This window comes from Bactrocera dorsalis, chromosome 6 (genome assembly GCF_023373825.1).
Source record: "Bactrocera dorsalis isolate Fly_Bdor chromosome 6, ASM2337382v1, whole genome shotgun sequence".
Lineage (NCBI taxonomy): Eukaryota > Metazoa > Arthropoda > Insecta > Diptera > Tephritidae > Bactrocera > Bactrocera dorsalis.
The window spans coordinates 29123904-29145883 of NC_064308.1; the positions used below are offsets into that span (position 1 = coordinate 29123904).

The window sequence follows — 21980 nt, forward strand, 5'->3', positions numbered from 1 at the left end:
AAAATTTGCAAAATCTCATCGGTTCTTTATTTGAAACGTTAGATTGGTTCATGACATTTACTTTTTGAAGATAATTTCATTTAAATGTTGACCGCGGCTGCGTCTTAGGTGGTCCATTCGGAAAGTCCAATTTTGGGCAACTTTTTCGAGCATTTCGGCCGGAATAGCCCGAATTTCTTCGGAAATGTTGTCTTCCAAAGCTGGAATAGTTGCTGGCTTATTTCTGTAGACTTTAGACTTGACGTAGCCCCACAAAAAATAGTCTAAAGGCGTTAAATCGCATGATCTTGGTGGCCAACTTACGGGTCCATTTCTTGAGATGAATTGTTGTCCGAAGTTTTCCCTCAAAATGGCCATAGAATCGCGAGCTGTGTGGCATGTAGCGCCATCTTGTTGAAACCACATGTCAACCAAGTTCAGTTCTTCCATTTTTGGCAACAAAAAGTTTGTTAGCATCGAACGATAGCGATCGCCATTCACCGTAACGTTGCGTCCAACAGCATCTTTGAAAAAATACGGTCCAATGATTCCACCAGCGTACAAACCACACCAAACAGTGCATTTTTCGGGATGCATGGGCAGTTCTTGAACGGCTTCTGGTTGCTCTTCACCCCAAATGCGGCAATTTTGCTTATTTACGTAGCCATTCAACCAGAAATGAGCCTCATCGCTGAACAAAATTTGTCGATAAAAAATTTTCGAACCGAACACTGATTTTGGTAATAAAATTCAATGATTTGCAAGCGTTGCTCGTTAGTAAGTCTATTCATGATGAAATGTCAAAGCATACTGAGCATCTTTCTCTTTGACACCATGTCTGAAATCCCACGTGATCTGTCAAATACTAATGCATGAAAATCCTAACCTCAAAAAAATCACCCTTTATTTATTTTGTGCAATTTTTGTTGATTTGGCTTTAGTAGTTTAGGTGATATATACATTAAACCTATCGGAAGACGGGACCAGCCCCACTTTCGCCATTTCCTGGTGGTCTAAATATTGCAGCTTGATGGACGAAAGGATGGACAGACAGTCATTCGGATTTAAACCGGTCTCGTCATCCTGATCATTTATATATAACCCTATATTTATCTTGATTATTTTTAGGTGATACAAACAACTGTTAGGTGAGCAAATCTTTTATACTTTGTTGCTACATGTTACGAGAGTAAAAATTATGATCGAAGCTTTGTAATCTGAATAAATTAATGAAAACTGCCGTCAACTCTTTAAATTCATACCTTAACTGTTCAAATACTTATATTGAACAGGCTTATCTTCGCCAATGCTGAGGCAGTACAAAGCAAATACAAGTTATTATATTGCGCTCGAATGCAGCATTGCAACAACACAGCTTAGCGTATGTCATCACCACGCAACCTTTCGACAGTGGCGCTTAGCAACATCAACACCTCGCGCATATGTTTTCTAAGCTGTCCAACAACGGAACAGTCCGGCGCTTAAGAACACTGCGCAGGCAATTAACCTTGCCCATGTGTTTGCCTAGCAACAACGCAACGACGCAGGATAGCTCATAATTCTATCACCACCCAGCAACAGCTCTACCTTGTGCTTGGGTTAGCCAAGCAGCCCGCCAACAGCCCAACTCGGCGCCTAACAACAGCTTCACCATGCGCTTGGGTTAGTTAGGTAACCCAGCAACAGTAAAGAGCATAAGATCACTGCGCGCAACAATAATAACAACACCTGAAAATCATTGGACGCCACGTTGGGCGCCAGTTAAGCGAGTTAGGTTTTATAAACTTTATTAATTAATTTTTCAGTTATAACTAATGCGTTGTCTCCAAGAACTGTCCTGCTATGCTAACAGCGCAGCCTTAAATACCCTCTCGTCCAATGATTTTCGCTTAACTGGGCCCCACGTTGGGCGCCAGTTAAGCGAGTTAGGTTTTATAAACTTTATTAATTAATTTTTCAGTTATAACTAATGCGTTGTCTCCAAGAACTGTCCTGCTATGCTAACAGCGCAGCCTTAAATACCCTCTCGTCCAATGATTTTTAAGCGAGTTAGGTTTTATAAACTTTATTAATTAATTTTTCAGTTATAACTAATGCGTTGTCTCTAAGAACTGTCCTGCTATGCTAACAGCGCAGCCTTAAATACCCTCTCGTCCAATGATTTTCAGGTGTTGTTGTTATTGTTGCGCGCAGGGATCTTATGCTCTTTACTGTTGCTGGGTTACCTAACTAACCCAAGCGCATGGTGAAGCTGTTGTTAGGCGCCGAGTTGGGCTGTTGGCGGGCTGCTTGGCTAACCCAAGCACAAGGTAGAGCTGTTGCTGGGTGGTGATAGAATTATGCGCTATCCTGCGTCGTTGCGTTGTTGCTAGGCAAACACATGGGCAAGGTTAATTGCCTGCGCAGTGTTCTTAAGCGCCGGACTGTTCTGTTGTTGGACAGCTCAGAAAACATATGCGCGAGGTGTTGATGTTGCTAAGCGCCACTGTCGAAAGGTTGCGTGGTGATGACATACGCTAAGCTGTGTTGTTGCAATGCTGCATTCGAGCGCAATATAATAACTTACATAAACAAACATACTTAAAATGCATTGTCATGCAAAACAATAACGTAGCATTCAACAGACAATAACACAAACATTACTAAGGATAAGATGTTTGCACATGATAACCCATGGGTTCTTAGAATACATTTTAGCAACTGTTTATAAATGTACTCACATTAAAACAAATCCGAGGTCACACAACATAGGTTCAAACAATAGTCAACATATGAACATACACACATACACATACATATATTAAGATAGTTAACCCTTAAATGCATGATGATGTATGTATACATCAGTGTTTTCTTCCTTACATAATTTCTAAACGGTAACTCAAACACAGTACTTTTTACTTTTATTAGGTGCTAAAAATATATGTGTTTGTTTTTGAACGCAAACTTTCATGATATGACATTTCACTTTTTAATTTTAATAATTTGACAGCTTGGCGCGCCACTTACAAATACACACTTGGTATTTAAAAAGGAAAAACCATGCATTTAAGGGTGAAGATAGTTCTTAAAATTGAATATAAATAAAATAAATAAAAATAGTTCTCGTAGAATGAAACACTTCTTGTAGAATGAAATAGTTCTCACAGAACAAGACTTGACTATCATTTATTTTCCCCCAATACTATAATATAATCAAATTAGTTGATGGGCTGTACTTGTATATACCACAGCTATTAGCTATTAAAATCAGATTCCACCGAAGCACGTTAACCCTAATCAAAAGCAAGTGACTCAAAGCATGTTGTTTTTCACTCATCACACTCAGGTGAAACAAATAAGCGACGATGCTCTTTTAATTACCATTCTACGTGGTTACTATTTTTAAGTGATATTTAAGGTTAATAAGTAGTGAATGGGTTTTGCTTTCAGAGAGTATTGTCGCTGTTCAAATTAAAAAAAAAAAAAACGTTGAGCAATTTCCTTGCTTTAACTGACCTTAGCATTTGCACTTTCTTAAACCTTAAAATGTTGTAATTATACCATGAACAAGATTTATTCTGTATACACAGACAGGCGCGGACTCGTTTTTTAGCGTTTGAGATATCGATCTGAAATTGTGCACAAGTTTTTTTCCCAAAAATGGGTACATTTGTGGCATCTGGCCATTTCGGATCACTAAAGCATATACATAGCTACCATACAAACTGAACGATCAAAATTGAGTTCTTTTATGGAATTGTGTTTTTTTTATTTGTGAAGAGGTTTATTTCTTTGGTGAAATCGTACGTTTTTGCGTATTTTAAAATCCGTTTCCTCTGTTTTTTATATGCATGTAGGTTTTATAACCTTATGGACGTGCCTTAAGTTCATATTATAATATTTAATTTACAATGTATTGTGTACAAATACTTCAAATATTTTTCGATGACGTGATGTCCATTGTTTAGTGACATTTTTTTATGTAAATATCGTAACTATTTGTAGAGTCCCACAACTAACTTAACCTTTGTTTTGTACTTTTACTTATAGTGGTAATTCTTGGTCTTCGTTAAATAATAGTGCGCAAAGCTTATCACCAATGACCACAACTTCTACTTCCAATGTATCTTCCTCTATTGTCGGCAGTGTGGTAGGTGTTGATCCAAGTACGTTGCCATCCTTGAATACAATTACGAAACGTCTGTACACACGTGAGTCTGTCATGCATGACAATGATGCATGTCGTTTGACAGAAGCAGCAATAAATGGGTCGAATAATGGAAAACGGTAATCTCATGTTGATTTTATTCTTCATTTAAATTTATTATTTGTGTTGTTAACTTTAATATTTTTTATAGAAGCTCGAATATGCATTCAAGTCGTCACTCTATGACACAAAAGTTACGGCATAATGGTCGTAAGGGTAATATTACAAAATCTGACATGGTGGAGCGACGACAATCTTCACCAAATATATTAGATAATGCAGCTATTTTATCAGCAAGCTTACAAATTCAAGTACCTGGTGCCCAGGCAGGTCTTTTAAAATTAACAAGCACCACACCGCAAAAAAAAACAAAATCAATACCGAACGAAAAAATAGCGTATGATATGGATGACATTAATACGGGTGTATCGAAATCTTTGTCTTCGCATTCTATGGACCATTTCGATTATTCAGATATTTCGCATTTTGAAAAAGCAACAAAAAACGAAGAAATGAAAAACGCACATCAATGTAAGTAGGTGCATGTAAATTTATAAGATGTTAAATTATTTATCATATTTGTACTATTTATTTGAAAGTATGTCTCCAAGCCGTACTTTAATGTCAAAAATATCCTTTTCCTTTTAAGTCAGTAATAAGTCGAAACAGAAATTGCGAATAGTATGAATTTAAATGTTTAATAAAAAACTTTATGGAATTCGTAGAGTTTTTAGATATCTACATACAAGGCTTTTATAATGTTAGCTTTTTACGAACATTCAGAATATACATAAATATTATTGCGAGCACCGTCCTTTAGTAAGATACCTCACACTTTGATACCTTTAGTGTGTTTTCAATAACCTCAATTTTGATAAGCAAATATTTTGGAGGCTATGTACGAAAAACGGATAAAATACTTTTTTTACTTATGACTCAATCTCCCGAAAAAAAAAACATTTAATTTATATTTTTTTATTCTATAGCTGATAGAACTATACTTACATTACATGTGTTGATAGGTGATCCTTAAAGCATGATTAATATTCGACTATTCTCTTTTTGTAAATTTTCAAGATATTCCAATCGCTGGATCATTGTCCATTTCAACCAAAATTGAAAGATCCGCAAATGATTATCGACCAGTTCAGATAGTGCAGGAACGAAAACAGCATCAAATTCATAATAATCGACCAAGCTATTTACGACTGCAGTCTACAACACAAGCATTACTAACAGCGCCAAATCAATACGCCTCTGTCGAACCGGAAGAGTCCCTTAAACAATCAATCGGTGATATTTCGAACCCGTATACATACGATTCATTACTTAGGAGGAACACAGAAAACCATGTACATAAATCATCAGCGAGCATTTCCAATATTGGCGGCGCGATACTGTGCTCGAAAACCGCTGATTTTGAGAATATGTCCACTAATAAACAGCATCAACTGAAGCAGCTACAATCGCAAGAAATGGAACGATCGCATATTCAAGATGCAACAGTGTCCTTAACAGCAACAACTAACACATATCTTTATAAACGACAGGAACTAATAAAAAGTGCCAAATATGGCAGCGAAAAAAAATAGACATAGTAGTGCTCAGATTGAAACGTTGAAATCTGTTGCAAGGTCTGCATCAAGAGAATTGTGTACGCTATTGATAAATACTCTCCTATTAGAATGATTCTAAATAACCGTGAAGAAATTTCATTACTCAGGAAATATAGTGTTAAGAGGTTACATGGTTCTCCTCGAGCAAAAAACGGCCTAGTTTCAATGTTTTTTTTTCGAATTTTTTATTATTTCAAAGATACATTGTGTGTACATTTCAAGGGAAAATATTCAAAATTTGTCTTCGTTTCCGGGAGTTCCTCGGAAAAATGGTGCCACCGCGTTGACAGCAGAACTTCTTACAGGATCATCAAAAGTAAAAAAGAAAATAATACGTGTTTTAACTAAGACCATAAACTAGGTACTGAGCGAAGAAAACACAAAATAGCGAAAATTGTAATATTGGCAGTCGTATATAAAAAAATCTAAATTGTGGTAAAATTTTTTCGACTTTTTTTTTTAAATACTTGTAATTGAACAAAAAAAAAATCCTTCATTCAAGAACTTCTAATATACCTATGTGTCCAAGATCTGTGTAAAATTTCATTCAGATTGAGTAGATCGCCAGAAAGCGACTTTGAAAACGCAGTTTCGAGAAAAACGCGTTTTAAGTTGACTATACAGCTGATCTCACGCAAAGAGGAGAACACTATTAAATCAATAATTAGGAAAATATTCTAGAGACGTTATAGAATTAAACAAGAGATTTTTTTTGAAGCCGTGAAAACTTGCAATGGAAACCATAGTAACCTCCGAAATGTGAAGACTTTCTTATTCCTTTCCTCTTAAGTGTGCAATAAAAATCCTTTTACACTGGGACCAAATATGAGTTCGCCGCAAACTTTTGAATGCTTACAGCAGTTACATAATACCTATGTTATTACGTGTATTGCCTTTAAATTTCGGGATTAGGGAACAAAACAAATGTTAATTATAAACAATCGCTTTATTGTTTTTCAAAATATTCTTTATAAAAATCTATATACTCTTGCATTCGTTTGCATCAGTTTTTGAAGTCCTTTTGTCACTCAGATTGCAGTATTTCCAAAACATACATTTTGAAGTATTATATATTACTATGTAGTATTGTAGCGATATGTCCAGTTGTTCTAGAAAACAAGCAACAATTTGCTTGGAAGTGCTTCGTGCGTGAAAAACTTTACTTGTGTTCGGCTCATCTTGAAATACCCATACAGTCGACTGCTTTTTACTTTCGGTCTCATACGCGTAAGTCCACGATTCACGTGTTTCGAAGCATATTTATCGTGTTTTTTTAACGCTTCTCTCGACCAATCGGCACGAGCGTTTTTTTTGAACTATCGACAAATTGTGTGGGCTCCAACGTGAACAAATATTTGTACAGTCAAATGTCGGTGCAATATTGAATGTAGGGATCCCACGATAGCTTACATGACGACCTTGCAATATCACTTTGCGCACAGAATCAATAGTTTCCCGAACAGCAACTGATTTTGGACGACCTTCACAAAAATCGTCTTGGAGTAAACTGCGACCTCAATTGAATGAACCCTGGTCCTTGTGCATGAAAATGAAAGTGACTCAATTCCATTTTTGGGCTGAGATAAATATTTCAAGTATATTTCAAGTATACAACACAAATAGTGGTCGTATGTCAAAACGCTATGAGCGCGTATAACATCAAAATTATCAAACCAAAATATAAAAGGCAACCTACCCATTGCTATCCTTTTGTTATCAATCGGGGCAAAATACATGGTTGTAGCTAGCTTTGTTTTGTAACTACGTCGTATTGTCTGCGGTAAATATGCCTAAAACTTGTTCTTTAAACATGTCCATTTCCTGGTAAATAATTAAGCTATTATGTTAAAGCATACGAGTATATATTCTTATGTATTTTAGAAACTGTTAAGCTTAGAATCCAGCTCTTAAGTAAGTGCTCAAGAAAAAAAATACATTATTTCTTAAAGTAATTTTGAAAGTTGGTTACGCATTGTGAATGATCCACATTAAAAGATCAAGAGAGAATAAACAAATAAAAGGCGTGTTTTATTTGACCAGCAAATTAAGCTCTTAGTTTATTTTGTATGGAAGACTTAGCCAACATAATTATGTTGGCTTGTCAAAAGCTATCATAGCTTGTATATTGGGCTAGAGGCATTGCCAGTTAAAATGCTTTTTTCATTCACAATAGCCATGATTTTTCCCAAAAAAAAGTAGTTGGCAATAGCGACAACCCCCATTTTGAGAGATAAAAATGTAAACAAATGGGAAATATATAAATTAAGAGTATAGAAGTGCACGAAATGGAAAATTTTACAAAAGATGCGGTAAGTAGGGATTTTAAATTAAAATTAAGACAAAATTAAATTTGAGTGTTTTCTGGTTGCTTAGTACCATTTACACAAATTCAAATGTTGAAGATGATAACGAAATATTGACCATCCTTGTTGGTTTAGCTGCTGAATCAAGTTCGTCATCGGAGGATTCAGAACAAGAGCAGATAGAGCATCCAAAATGCTTTAATTTTGTGGACACCATTGATAATTTTGAAGATGAGGATTTCAAATCTCACTTTCGTTTGAGCCGCACCACTTTAAATTACTTAAAAGGTATGCTTTGCTTTTGTTATGAGACTTTTCTGTATGAGTATTTTTTGCAGGAAGATATGAAGAAAGTGAACAAATCCGTTTTGCTACGAAGTCCGGAAAAGCCAAAATAAACAATGATGGGCACGATTCCGATTACTTTGGTGGAGGGGTGGGATGGACCCATGTGTAGAAGTTCACGCAAGTGAGGAAAGTTCTCTGATCGCCATTCACTTGGGAGTGGCCAGAAACGATTCTTTTACATATGACTCAAGCAGCTCACGACTTCCGGTCTTTAACCAAGTATCCTCTGGGTAGCCTAAGAACATCCGTTTGAAGGCGAGCTAAAGTGAGAAGGCGAAACATCCCCTGCATAAGGTTGTGCGCTGGGTTTGGGATCCACCACGTAAAAAACACCCCCCATGAAAAAGCAAACACAGCCTCGGATGAGAGACCCCCCTTTTGATGGCAACCATGGCAAACGAAATAAGGACTACGATTTGAGGGCATGCACCTGGAATGTCCGGTCCCTTAATTGGGAAGGTGCCGCTGCCCAGCTGGTAGATGTCCTCGTAAAGATAAAGGCTGACATCACCGCCGTCCAAGAAATGCGATGGACGGGACAAGGACAGAGACGAGTAGGTCCTTGCGACATTTACTACAGTGGCCATATAAAGGAGCGCAAGTTTGGTGTGGGATTCGTGGTGGGAGAGAGACTCCGTCGCCGAGTACTATCATTCACTCCGGTGAATGAACGTCTAGCCAGAATCCGCATCAAAGCGAGGTTCTTCAACATATCGCTGATTTGCGCCCACGCCCCGACGGAAGAGAAGGACGATGTGACCAAAGATGCTTTTTATGAGTGCTTGGAGCGCACTTATGAGAGATGCCCCCGCAACGATGTTAAAATCGTGCTTGGCGACTTCAACGCCAGGGTGGGCAAAGAAGGTATCTTTGGCACTACGGTCGGTAAATTCAGCCTCCACGAGGAAACATCCCCAAATGGGTTGAGGCTGATCGACTTCGCCGGGGCCCGAAATATGGTTATCTGTAGTACTAGATTCCAGCATAAGAAGATACATCAAGCTACCTGGCTGTCTCCGGATCGAAAAACCACCAACCAGATCGATCATGTTGTGATAGATGGAAGACACGTCTCCAGTGTTTTAGATGTGCGTGCGCTCCGAGGTCCTAACATCGACTCGGACCACTATATTGTTGCAGCCAAAATTCGCACCCGGCTCTGTGCAGCAAAAAACGCACGCCAATAAACACAAGGAAGGTTCGACGTCGAGAAGCTGCAATCACAACAGACAGCCGAACGATTTTCTACTCGGCTTGCACTCCTGCTCTCTGAGAGCACTCGTCAACAACTCGGTATAAGGGAACTGTGGGACGACATTTCAAACTCCTTACGTACAGCTGCAACCGAAACCATTGGTTTTCGGAAAGTGCAAAAGAACAGCTGGTACGACGAGGAGTGCCGTGTCGCAGCGGAGAGAAAACAGGCTGCCTACCTCGCAACGTTACGATCGACCACAACACGTGCGGGATGGGATAGATACCGAGAGTTGAAGAGGAAAGCGAGACGCATTTGCAGACAGAAGAAGAAAGAGGCCGAAATGCGTGAGTACGAACAGCTCGATAAGCTGGCCGACAGGGGTAATGCTCGAAAATTCTACGAAAAAATGCGGCGGCTTACAGAAGGTTTCAAGACCGGAGCATACTCTTGTAGAACCCCCAAAGGTGATCTAGTTACCGATGCCCAGAGCATACTTAGATTATGGAGGGAACACTTCTCCAGCCTGCTGAATGGCAGTGAACCCATAACACCAGGAGAAGGCGAACCCGATTCCCCAATCGATGACGATGGAGCAGACGTTCCATTACCGTGGGATTAGTTCGAATAGCAATTGCTCGCCTGAAGAACAACAAAGCGGCAGGGGCCGACGGATTGCCGGCCGAGCTATTCAAACACGGCGGCGAAGAGCTGATAACGAGCATGCATCAGCTTCTTTGTAAAATATGGTCGCACGAAAGCATGCCCAACGATTGGAATCTAAGTGTGCTCTGCCCAATCCATAAAAAAGGAGACCCCACAATCTGCGCCAACTACCGTGGGATTAGCCTCCTCAACATTGCATATAAAGTTCTATCGAGCGTATTGTGTGAAAGATTAAAGCCCACCGTCAACAAACTGATTGGACCTTATCAGTGTGGCTTCAGACCTGGCAAACCAACAACAGACCAGATATTCACCATGCGCCAAATCTTGGAAAAGAACCGTGAATGGAGAATCGACACTCACCACCTATTCGTCGATTTCAAAGCTGCTTTCGTCAGCACGAAAAGGAGCTGCCTTTATGCCGCGATGTCTGAATTTGGTATCCCCGCAAAACTAATACGGCTGTGTAAACTGACGTTGAGCAACACGAAAAGCTCCGTCAGGATCGGGAAGGACCTCTCCGAGCCGTTCGATACCAAACGAGGTTTCAGACAAGGCGACTCCCTATCGTGCGACTTTTTCAATCTGCTGCTGGAGAAAATTATTCGAGCTGCAGAACTGAATCGAGCAGGTACAATCTTTTATAAGAGAGTACAGCTGCTGGCGTATGCCGATGATATTGATATCATCGGTCTCAACACCCGCGCCGTTAGTTCTGCTTTCTCCAGACTGAACAAGGAAGCAACGCAAATGGGTCTGGCAGTGAACGAGGGCAAGACGAAATATCTCCTGTCATCAAACAAATAGTCGTCGCACTCGCGACTTGGCTCCCACGTCACTGTTGACAGTCATAACTTTGAAGTTGTAGATAATTTCGTCTATTTAGGAAACAGCGTTAACACCACCAACAATGTCAGCCTGGAAATCCAACGCAGGATTACTCTTGCCAACAGGTGCTACTTCGGACTGAGTAGGCAATTGAAAAGTAAAGTCCTCTCTCGACGAACAAAAGCCAAACTCTATAAGACGCTCATAATTCCCGTCCTGCTATATGGTGCAGAGGCTTGGACGATGACAACAACCGATGAGTCGACGTTACGAGTTTTCTCGAGAAAAGTTCTGCGAAAGATTTATGGTCCTTTGCGCGTTGGCCACGGCGAATATCGCATTCGATGGAACGATGAGCTGTACGAGATATACGACGACATTGACATAGTTCAGCGAATTAAAAACAGCGGCTACGCTGGCAAGGTCATGTTGTCCGGATGGATGAAAACACTCCAGCTCTGAAAGTATTCGACGCAGTACCCGCCGCGGGAAGCAGAGGAAGAGGAAGACCTCCACTCCGTTGGAAGGACCAAGTGGAGAAGGACCTGGCCTCGCTTGGAATATCCAATTGGCGCCACGTAGCGAAGAGAAGAAACGACCGGCGCGCTGTTATTGACTCGGCTATAATCGCGTAAGCGGTGTCTACGCCAGTAAAGAAGAAGAAGAAGAAGAAGAAGGGGTAAAAAAACCGAATTTCCGTATAAATGGGGTATGTACGGATAGGGGGGCTTCTCCAGAGGAGGAATATCCAAAAATTATGTAAAAATAGCTAATATTTTTAAAAATATTCACGTTTAAAAATTCCAAAATTTGCACTAAGAACACATGGTATTTCTACATGTTTCACAGAATATTTTCACGTTTTTCACTCACTATATTTAAATATACACTCTTAACATTGAAATAAGTTCACTTTTCACTTTTATTTTGTAATTTTTCAGCCAAATTTAGTAATTTAAAATCACTTATCAAATTTATGGCTGAGTGTTTATATTTACGAGGAAAACCAGCATTGCCACACCTTAAAAGCCAAAAGTGAAGGATTTTTTAGCGTTTCACAGCGTTTTTTTTGTTTGTACTTTCGAGTGATTCTTTTCTCTTTATTAACTATAAAAAAACTACAAAGAAGATTTTTCTAGCTAAAATTGAATATGTGAACACTTTTCTAAATACATACATATATGAATATATGAATAATATGTGATTTATATTTAATAAACACAGATAAGTAAAATCGTGCGATAATATTATATTATATATATGATTGTAATATAACATTTTTATATACATATTACAATTTTATACTATAGTAAAATCATCAGCGAATACCCGTGGTGACTGAAGTACTTTCGCGTAGTAAACCTTTCTGCGTTGGCGGCCTTCGGCCGCGCTCTAAAAAAATAACCCTGGCGGAGCGAATACCCGGGGTGACTGAAGTACTTTCGCATAGTACTCCTTTCTGCGTTGGCGGCCTTCGGCTGCGCTCTAAAAAAATAACCCTGGCGGAGCGAATACCCGGGGTGACTGAAGTACTTTCGCATAGTACTCCTTTCTGCGTTGGCGGCCTTCGGCCGCGCTCTAAAAAAATAACCCTGGCCGAGCGAATACCCGTGGTGACTGAAGTACTTTCGCATAGTACTCCTTTCTGCGTTGGCGGCCTTCGGCCGCGCTCTAAAAAAATAACCTCGCCGAGCGAATACCCGGGGTGACTGAAGTACTTTCGCGTAGTACCTGTTTCTGCGTTGAAAATAAAAAAATATATTGACTTTTTGTTATAAAGTGGTGATAATTTATGGTTATCATGCACTCAAAATTTAAGTTTTCGTTATAAAATGGTAAATTTTGGTTATTATATCTGTCAGCGATTTCCATTTATTTTTGATGATACATTGGTTTGTATTTTAGGTGACAATATATATATTATTATATTTAAAATATGAGTTTGAGTGCATAATAACCAAAAACTATAACTACTTTATATCCAAAACTCAAATTTTGTTTCAATATGAGCGCATGATAACCGAAAAATATAACCACTTCATACCCAAAACTCTTATAATAATTTATTACACTTAAAATATGAATTTTGGGTATGAAGACGTTATATTTTTCGGTTATCATGCACTCATATTGAAACAAAATTTGAGTTTTCGTACTGTACTGAATATATTACACTTTATTACGTAATATTATTATATAATATTACTTATACATACATATAAGTATATATATATATAATATTACTAATACATGTATATAATATTACTTATTTGCTTAATAAATTAAAAAAAGAAAATATCCATATGCATGAATAGAGGAATTTTTGCGAAAAAGAGGAATTTCAGCGAATTGCCTTATCATCACATGGCAGCGCTCCATTTCGTCGTAATTTTTGGTAAACAAATGAAGTTCAAACAAGTGTAAAATGTGATTTTTAAAATAAAGATTTTTTAGGTAAAAAACCTGCTAAAAGTGTAAAATGTAGATTTATTTTAAAGATTATAGTGCAATTTAATTAATTTCGAGTGAAAAATGTGAAAAAAGTGTGTTTAATGTGGTGAAATAGCTCCTTGAAATGGTCCAATTTTGCGAATTTTTGAACTTTAAGGCCGAATATCTCCTAAACTAAGCGTTTGCGGACCCTATATTTTTAATCAAGAGGACTTCCTTTTTCCAACAGTACCTTCAAATCGCGGCGCCAAAGAAATCGGAATTGTGCCCAATGATGTATGTACATGTAAAGGGTGATTTTTTAAGAGCTTGATAACTTTTTTTAAAAAAAAAACGCATAAAATTTGCAAAATCTCATCGGTTCTTTATTTGAAACGTTAGATTGGTTCATGACATTTACTTTTTGAAGATAATTTCATTTAAATGTTGACCGCGGCTGCGTCTTAGGTGGTCCATTCGGAAAGTCCAATTTTGGGCAACTTTTTCGAGCATTTCGGCCGGAATAGCCCGAATTTCTTCGGAAATGTTGTCTTCCAAAGCTGGAATAGTTGCTGGCTTATTTCTGTAGACTTTAGACTTGACGTAGCCCCACAAAAAATAGTCTAAAGGCGTTAAATCGCATGATCTTGGTGGCCAACTTACGGGTCCATTTCTTGAGATGAATTGTTGTCCGAAGTTTTCCCTCAAAATGGCCATAGAATCGCGAGCTGTGTGGCATGTAGCGCCATCTTGTTGAAACCACATGTCAACCAAGTTCAGTTCTTCCATTTTTGGCAACAAAAAGTTTGTTAGCATCGAACGATAGCGATCGCCATTCACCGTAACGTTGCGTCCAACAGCATCTTTGAAAAAATACGGTCCAATGATTCCACCAGCGTACAAACCACACCAAACAGTGCATTTTTCGGGATGCATGGGCAGTTCTTGAACGGCTTCTGATTGCTCTTCACCCCAAATGCGGCAATTTTGCTTATTTACGTAGCCATTCAACCAGAAATGAGCCTCATCGCTGAACAAAATTTGTCGGACGTAAAGCGCGAAACACATTTCGAACCGAACACTGATTTTGGTAATAAAATTCAATGATTTGCAAGCGTTGCTCGTTAGTAAGTCTATTCATGATGAAATGTCAAAGCATACTGAGCATCTTTCTCTTTGACACCATGTCTGAAATCCCACGTGATCTGTCAAATACTAATGCATGAAAATCCTAACCTCAAAAAAATCACCCGTTATGTATGGTATTTAAATAATACAGTTACCTACAGACAACTAGGCGTATTGTTTGATGTAACGAAGTCCACAGCATGGGCGATTGTTCGTCGGGTTGTCGCGTGGGTTATCTCAATAGGCCATGAGTTTGTTAAGTGGCCAACTGGAGATGCGTTGGAAGAAACAACTCGTAAGTTTTTACAAAGGAAACAAATACCAGGTTTTATTGGTGCTATTGATTGTACCCATATAACAATTAATGCACCAATAAAAGACAAACATATATATTTTGAACGTAAACGTAAATATAGTGTTGTTCGGCAGGCCATTGTCGATGCTGATACAAAATTTATTGATATTTATTGTGGTGAACCCGGATCATACATGACTCTAGAGTGCTAAAAAGGTCAGCATTTTATAGAAAAGCAGAAAGTAATATGGAAAGTTTATTTCCAAATTCTACTTTTATTCTCGGGGACTCGGCATACCCTTGCAGAAATTACCTCATACCGGTGTTTAAAGATTATGGTTTGTTAACCCCTAATCAAATCAGCTTTAACAAAACACATTCTTCAGCAAGAATAGTTGTTGAAAATGCATTTGGAGCACTGAAAGGACGTTTCCTAAGGCTTCTTAAATTTACGGAGCACAGAAATTTATGTGCAATTTCGAATTGAGTTGAAAGTGCATGCATTATGCACAATATATGTATTATTACAAACGACGATACAATTATTGACCATCAAATTGAAAGTGCCGAACCGGAGCCAGAAACTGCTAATGAGTTGGCGAGAGAAGCAAGTGGAGATCGCCGAAATCAGTTGCTTACAATTTTAACACGAAGAAATTAATAAATTTTAATTTTTTTAATTTTAAAATACACTTTTAGAGCAACATTTTCCATTTTCAATCTCAAATAATAAAATTATTTATAATTTTACGACATATTTGTTTTATATAACCACGTACATATACGTATGCATTTGTTCAAGATTTGTATGTAAAAAATGTTTATTTTATGATAAGCTCGATATATTTCCGTTAAATAAAACAATATTAGTATATTTTGTTTTCGGCCAAATCCTGCATTCGTTTTTCTATATTCGCGTAAAACTTCGCCTGCACTTCAGCACTTCTCGTTTTTTATTCTATTATTTTATCAAAATATCGTTCTTTAGCGCTTTTCCGATAATGCCGATTTGGAATAGGATTTGCTGTGTTCGGCTCCTGTGAATTCACAGCATTTGGTTTGCACATGCTACGGCTTAGTGCAGACCGGCTCTGCCTCGAAGTACTTGACATATCGTCGAGCATTGTTTGAAAATCAGTTGAATCCTTTAACTACTCCTTACCTGTTTAAAAATATAAAAAACCGTATGCAATATAAGCAATACATAATGAACATTAAATTTTAACTAACCACTAGACTCAACCAATGCCTCTTGAAGATCTGTCCCAATGTTTGAGGTGTGGTTGTTGGACACCAAGCAACTTTCGCCAAAAATTTCGTCCATCTCGCGCATATATGGTACTGTGCACGGAGAAGTGCCAGTCTGCTTCAAAAGCGTTCGCAATTTTGAAACAAGGGCAGCCGCACTAATTGTTGTATCCTGTGGAAACAAATGTAATAAATTTTTACAAAATAACTTTAAAACATTCTTACTGTAAATCCTTGATATATCATGTCCTCCATGACGTTTCCATATGCGAACTTTTTCTTCCGCGCATGCAGGAACTCATCCTTCCTCTCATTGTAGCACTTCAGGAATAGAAGTGTCTCGGCCTTCGTCCAAACTTTTCTTTTGCTGTATATAAACGAAATAAATAATTATTTAGTTTGTGAAAAGTTCGTTTACAAATTTAAAAATTCAAATTTACCTTTTCTCCATGTCAAACATTTCGTTGCAATAAATTGAATATCAGCTGATTGTTATTTCCCGCGTTGCCAATATAATGCATATTTAAGCGAAAATGTGAAATAAGCTAAATGCGTTTTATTTGTCCATGGTTTAGCTATTAGCCTATGATGGTCAAATAAAACACGTCTAAAATAAACTTTGTGTAATATGTATTTATGTATGTGTGTAGTAACATAAATATTTTCATTGCGATTTAAGGAATGTTGTTGATGAGTGGTGAGTTTCATACAGCATTTCAAAATGAACTATACTTCATAATAATGATCTTAACTAATTTAGGATGAATTTAACGATTACTTTGAATTTCCTTCAAGAAACAATAGTTGATTAATTGTTTCTTCGCAAAACCCGGATTGTCAAATACGCATTTTATTGAAAAATGTATTAAAATATAGTACAAGATTTTTTTAGAGCTGCATACTAGCACAAAAAAATTTACCGCAGGAAATTTTCTTGACCATTTCTTAAGAGTTTTTTTATATGAAGTTTTTACATTTCTTGAGAGCTGGATACTAAGCTTTAGATATAAGAGCAGATAATAAAACACCGCTTCATTTTTCAAAATCCGACCAAGTCCTTACTAGACATATCCGACAATAACTTAGCCATGTCAGCAGAATGGATTGTCTAGTCTTATTAAAGTAAATTATGTATGTATACATACGACTATATCTATATATTTATGAACACCTTAAATACTTAAAGTTTTTAAATCATTGAATACGTTGCTACAAAATATTTAAACGAAATAGTTGTACTTTGTTTGTACGTAACCTTGTAAGTTTAGATAAGTAAAAGTAAACATAGATAAAGGAAAATTAATTTGAGATTATTTTTGACTAAAACAACTTTTTGTTTGGCTAGTTTGTTCTACACATGTAGAACTCACTCGAAAAGTTCATATCCAAAGAAATTTTATTTCCCTTCCCATTGAGCTAGTGCATATGGCAGGTGTGTAGTATAGGCAATTATTAAACATAATAAAAAAACTTGGATCAGATATCAATAATGGGATTGCGGGTGTGTATATAAAATTTCGAAACCGCTTTGTAAAACCCAATTTGTATAAAACATTGTCCCAAATTTTTTAATAACCCTACGATTTTCCACCCAACCGAAGTTAAAGGCGTGATGCGGGATTGTAATTAAAACTTCAGGCAAGAGAAAAGAACTACAACTTATTCCAACCAGGCTGTAAAAATAGTTCTTGCAACGTGCAGATTTCTAAATTCTTCAGACCAGTGTTTAATGCAACTAAGTACAGCTTTTGCTTTCAAATCATGGCATCAATATGAAGATTAAAATTATATTTAAGTTCCATAGTAACTCTCGAATCACAAAGTTAAAAGATTTCTCTAGTCTATAGTTTTACATAAAGAGGGAAAAACACATGATCTCACTTTTTTTGAGATTCAATGGCAAATCATTTCTATCGCACCAAACAACCATATTGTTTTGTCTGTTTGCAACAGACATCTTTCATCAATTGAAGTATATGATTTAAAAAAACTTTACGTCGTCGGCACATAATTTGGTCCAATTCAGAAACGAAAAAACCATTTGAGGATTTTACGGCGTCTCAACAATGGCTTGTGAATTATCATCAATCCAAATGTAATAATAATATGCTTCTTGATTGAACAAAATTGTCTTGTTAAAAATCGGGATCGGTGGCTATTTCATTTCGAGACCATTTACCGAACGCTTCAATTCTTTCACAAATTCTATAAAGGGGATGGGCCCCGTTATAAATATTGCACGCGATGACGAATAGACTCATTTAGCAATAACGTTTTCGGTGCACAAGTACGACGCCTCTGAAGATTCGAATTATACACTGGGGTAAACGTGGTGCCAAATCGATCCAGGACTGCTCGAATTATGTTGCCAACGTTGTTCCGGGGGAAACTTTAGTATAAAATCCCACGATTTCAGGGTTAAAAATGATATGTTTGAATAGGGCTGATGCTCCAGATTAAGAAAATATATAATTGTTGCCGCCGCAAATTTATAGTTTTCGAGATATATGCATTAAAGTTGAAAATTTTGCAAATTTTATCTTGCAATTTCTCGATTTCTAGTAATTATTTATTTCATATTATGCACTTACACTTCATTGCATTGTTTCTACATATTTATTTTTTAGTAATTATTTAGTTATTAGCTTAAAATAAGCATGTTATATTTTACACAATTTTCATTCCATGCACAATAACAAAAGTATTCCGTGTTTACAGATATTAAGTGTTGCCATAATTACACATTTATTAAACGAATAAGAATGGATATAAAAACTCAAACGCAGAACACAAATACGATCTGAAATAAATTTTCCATTGTAATAAAAAAAGTTTTAAGGCTTATAAGTGTGTTTAATCTAATAATTTAATAAAAGGATCATATTGATTATTTGCAATACAACAAAGGTAAAACAGGGTAAACATTAGTCCATTCGCGTCCCACTTCTTTCTGCATTGGCGGCCTTCGGCCGCGCTTCGAAAAAGTCGGATTTTTTTTTTGAGTAAAACCTCTTTTTGCGTTGGCGGCCTTCGGCCGCACTTCAAAAAAAAATAACCCTGGCCGATCCAACACCGGGGTGTGTCGGATTTTTTTTGAGTAAAACTCCTTTTTGCGTTGGCAGCCTTCGGCCGCGCTTCAAAAAAAATCACCCTGGCCGATCCAACACCGGGGTGTGTCGGATTTTTTTATGTATTTGGGGTATAATCTTATTTTTTATTCATTTTTATTCGTTTGATAAATGTGTATTTATGGCAACACTTATTATCTGTCAACACGGATTACTTTTGTTATTGTGCATGGAAAGAAATTTGTGTACAATATAAAATGCTTATTTTAAGCAAATAACTAAATAATTGCTAAAAAAATAAATATGTAGAAACAATGTAATGAAGTATAAGTGTATAAAAAGTGCATAATATGAAATAAATAATTACTAGAAATCGAAAAATTGCAAGATAAAATTTGCAAAATTTTCAACTTTAAATGCAAATATCTCGAAAACTATAAGTTTGCGGCGGCAACAATTATATATTTTCTTAATCTGGAGCAGCAGCTCTATCCAACAATACTACTGAAATCGTGGGATGGTAGACTAAAGCCGACCCTTGTTCCGGAGTAAATCATTTCATTTTGAAATTCCAAGCCAAACTTAGTGTAAATCAAGTAACAGCTGTCAAAAATATAAAAAGTATTGCCTCATTGAAAATAATTTATCTTGGTTAGCATTGCGGTAAGTAAATTCAAGTTTTGATTATACTATTGTTACGTTTCTGTGTTTTCATACTTATATTAGGAAAAATAGTAAAAGTAGAGGCAAAAAAAGCGCAAAGAAATTGTACTTGAATTCCTTAGGTAAATAATATTTCATAAAGAATGTATTTGGCTAAGTTGGTAGGACTGTCCTTAATAACTTTGCCAAACATGAGCGCGATCTGTCAACCTGTCTGTCAACTGTTTGTTACCATGTTCAGACTGACACTTAATCACACGACTTCGGCTGTTGAGTGGTTTATCCCACTTAAAATTATCAAGATTTCGCCATACAAAAATGACAGTTCCAATCACTTCACTCCGACGCTGATTTTGCGCCATCTACTTGTCAGCATTGGAAATCTGTTACATTATCACAGCTGATTTAGACACTACAAAAGGTAAAAAATGTAAACAAACAATTTTTTTTAAAGCAATGAATCTAATTTCACCTGAAAAACGTCTTAACAAATGAAAAAATGCATCCACTATTTCTATTATATGGAAAATATTTGAAAAAAGACGGCTTTTATTTCAAAATACTAATGACAATCTTTTCTTTTGATAAATATTAAGCGATGTGACTTCATGAATGACAATAACAGCTGTTTTTTGATCTTGCTAATGATAGTGAGAACACTGTTTGGTTATGAAATGCTTAAATGTAATCTAATCTTTTAAATTTTCGGTCTGAACATGGTATTAGTCGGTACACCTGAGTAGTGTGTTGTGATTTTTACAATGGATAAAAATTCCAACAAAGAATTTGTCTAAAATTTTTTATTTATAACAAAGTTTCTTGTGCGAAAGCATTGCGAATATTGGAAAAAGCTTACGCTAATGAATATATTAAAAAAGTGAAGGATATGGTGCTTGAAAATCGTCATGCAAATGTTAAAGAGATGGCAAGAGAGTTCGACATCTCTCGCGAGTCCATTCAAATGATTTAGTGGATATTTTGGGTATGAAATGCGTTCTAGCTCGACTCGTCCCGATAAAGCTTAATTTTGTGACCAATTTAAACCCGTTTTGAATGCCATCGATCAACCACCGTGTTCACCATATTTGTCTCCGTGTGATTTTTTTTGTTTCCCAACCTGAATTGCCGCTCCGTTTAATCCGTTTTCAGTCCATCGAAGTGATACAACAAAATTCGCGTAAGGTCATTCCAAAAAGTGCTTATGAAAAGTGTTTCGAGGTCTAGAAAAGTTGACATAAGAATATTGCATCTGGTGAGGATTACTTTAAAGGCGAAAAAATAAATACTGATTAATAATTAAATATTTTGCGTTTTATTTACAATATCCGTATACTTTTTTGTATGTACGAGTATGCCGGACGTACAGGCTTATATGTATGTGAATCGATTTTATACGAATATCAAATAAGTAACTAATAAGTAGCTTGAAACAAGTTTTTTCCGCCAAAACTATCACAAGATTTCTTTTAGAATTACTTTTAGAACATTGTGACAGAGTGCACTTTGATTTAAGCAGGACTCATGTACAAATGTCATGACATAAATACATACGTATCATACTTATAAACCAATACACGAGAATAAATCGCAATGACGGAAATCAATACCGAAATATGCAATGGCACGAGAGCGAGAGCTGACTCGGTCAATTTATTCAGAATTACTATTTTGAATGACTATTATAATCAGGGATGCTGTAAAATCTGATAGTTGTCGGAATCAGAATTGAAACCGATCAAAAAAAGCAGTAGGTGTCATGAATTCAGACATTCTGTTAAGAAATCAAGTTATTTTATTGTTACGAATTGATTTATCTGTATTTCTATAGAAAAAAACATAAGAATAAAACACGAAATGTGTTAATTATTGAGTTTAAAAAAACGCGGATATTTAAGGGCCTGCTTTAGAGGCTTAAAAATCGATTTTTTTCGGGAGGGAAAGAAAAAATTAATTAAAGCAAAATTTCTAGGGTTTATATTTAACTATTTTTTGGATACGAATTCTTTGATATTCTGCCTTAGGGA

At 36.7% G+C, this 21980-nt stretch overlaps 3 protein-coding genes and 1 pseudogene across 19 annotated transcripts in view; 2 read left to right on the forward strand and 2 right to left on the reverse strand.

The window, feature by feature from the left end:
* The window catches only part of LOC125779273 (uncharacterized), an 854525-nt gene that overhangs the window by 723514 nt on the left and 109031 nt on the right, over positions 1–21980 (reverse strand). The window contains exon 2 of one of the 4 annotated variants that reach the window (XM_049460379.1): positions 11548–11634. The exons of the other annotated variants lie outside the window; for them this stretch is intronic. The gene's annotated coding sequence lies outside the window, so the exon portion shown is untranslated. Of the gene's footprint in view, positions 1–11547; positions 11635–21980 lie in introns of those variants that run through there. 4 annotated transcript variants of the gene reach the window in all.
* Positions 1–21980, forward strand: part of LOC105224703 (uncharacterized) — an 88777-nt gene that overhangs the window by 59464 nt on the left and 7333 nt on the right. For 10 of the 13 annotated variants that reach the window (XM_049460103.1, XM_049460106.1, XM_049460105.1 and 7 more), the window contains 3 exons: positions 4012–4248; positions 4320–4699; positions 5246–11797. In XM_049460103.1, the coding sequence (XP_049316060.1) occupies positions 4012–4248; positions 4320–4699; positions 5246–5760 (1132 nt within the window). In that variant the 3' untranslated portion in view covers positions 5761–11797. Of the gene's footprint in view, positions 1–4011; positions 4249–4319; positions 4700–5245; positions 11798–21980 lie in introns of those variants that run through there. The other 3 variants (XR_007423218.1, XM_049460107.1, XR_007423217.1) reach the window with 2 other exon arrangements.
* On the forward strand, positions 13316–15812 carry LOC125779416 (uncharacterized; annotated as a pseudogene).
* LOC125779539 (uncharacterized) lies at positions 15837–18938 on the reverse strand. Of its 2 annotated transcripts, XM_049460906.1 has the most exons (5): positions 18817–18938; positions 16666–16808; positions 16451–16592; positions 16208–16397; positions 15837–16139 (listed from the first exon to the last, which is right to left on the reverse strand). In XM_049460906.1, the coding sequence occupies exons 2-5, from the start codon at positions 16683–16685 to the stop codon at positions 16129–16131; spliced, it is 363 nt and encodes a 120-aa protein (XP_049316863.1). In that variant the 5' UTR covers positions 16686–16808; positions 18817–18938; the 3' UTR covers positions 15837–16128. The 2 variants fall into 2 exon arrangements, with proteins under 2 accessions (XP_049316863.1, XP_049316862.1); XM_049460905.1 differs by having other exon boundaries at positions 16666–18823.

Coding starts and splice junctions, on each gene's coding strand:
- LOC125779539 (XM_049460906.1), bottom strand. CDS start 16,685: ATGTTTGACATGGAGAAAAG. Junction 16,593..16,665: donor ATGTTTGACATGGAGAAAAG/GTAAATTTGAAT, acceptor GTTTATATACAG/CAAAAGAAAAGTTTGGACGA. Junction 16,398..16,450: donor TGATATATCAAGGATTTACA/GTAAGAATGTTT, acceptor TTGTTTCCACAG/GATACAACAATTAGTGCGGC.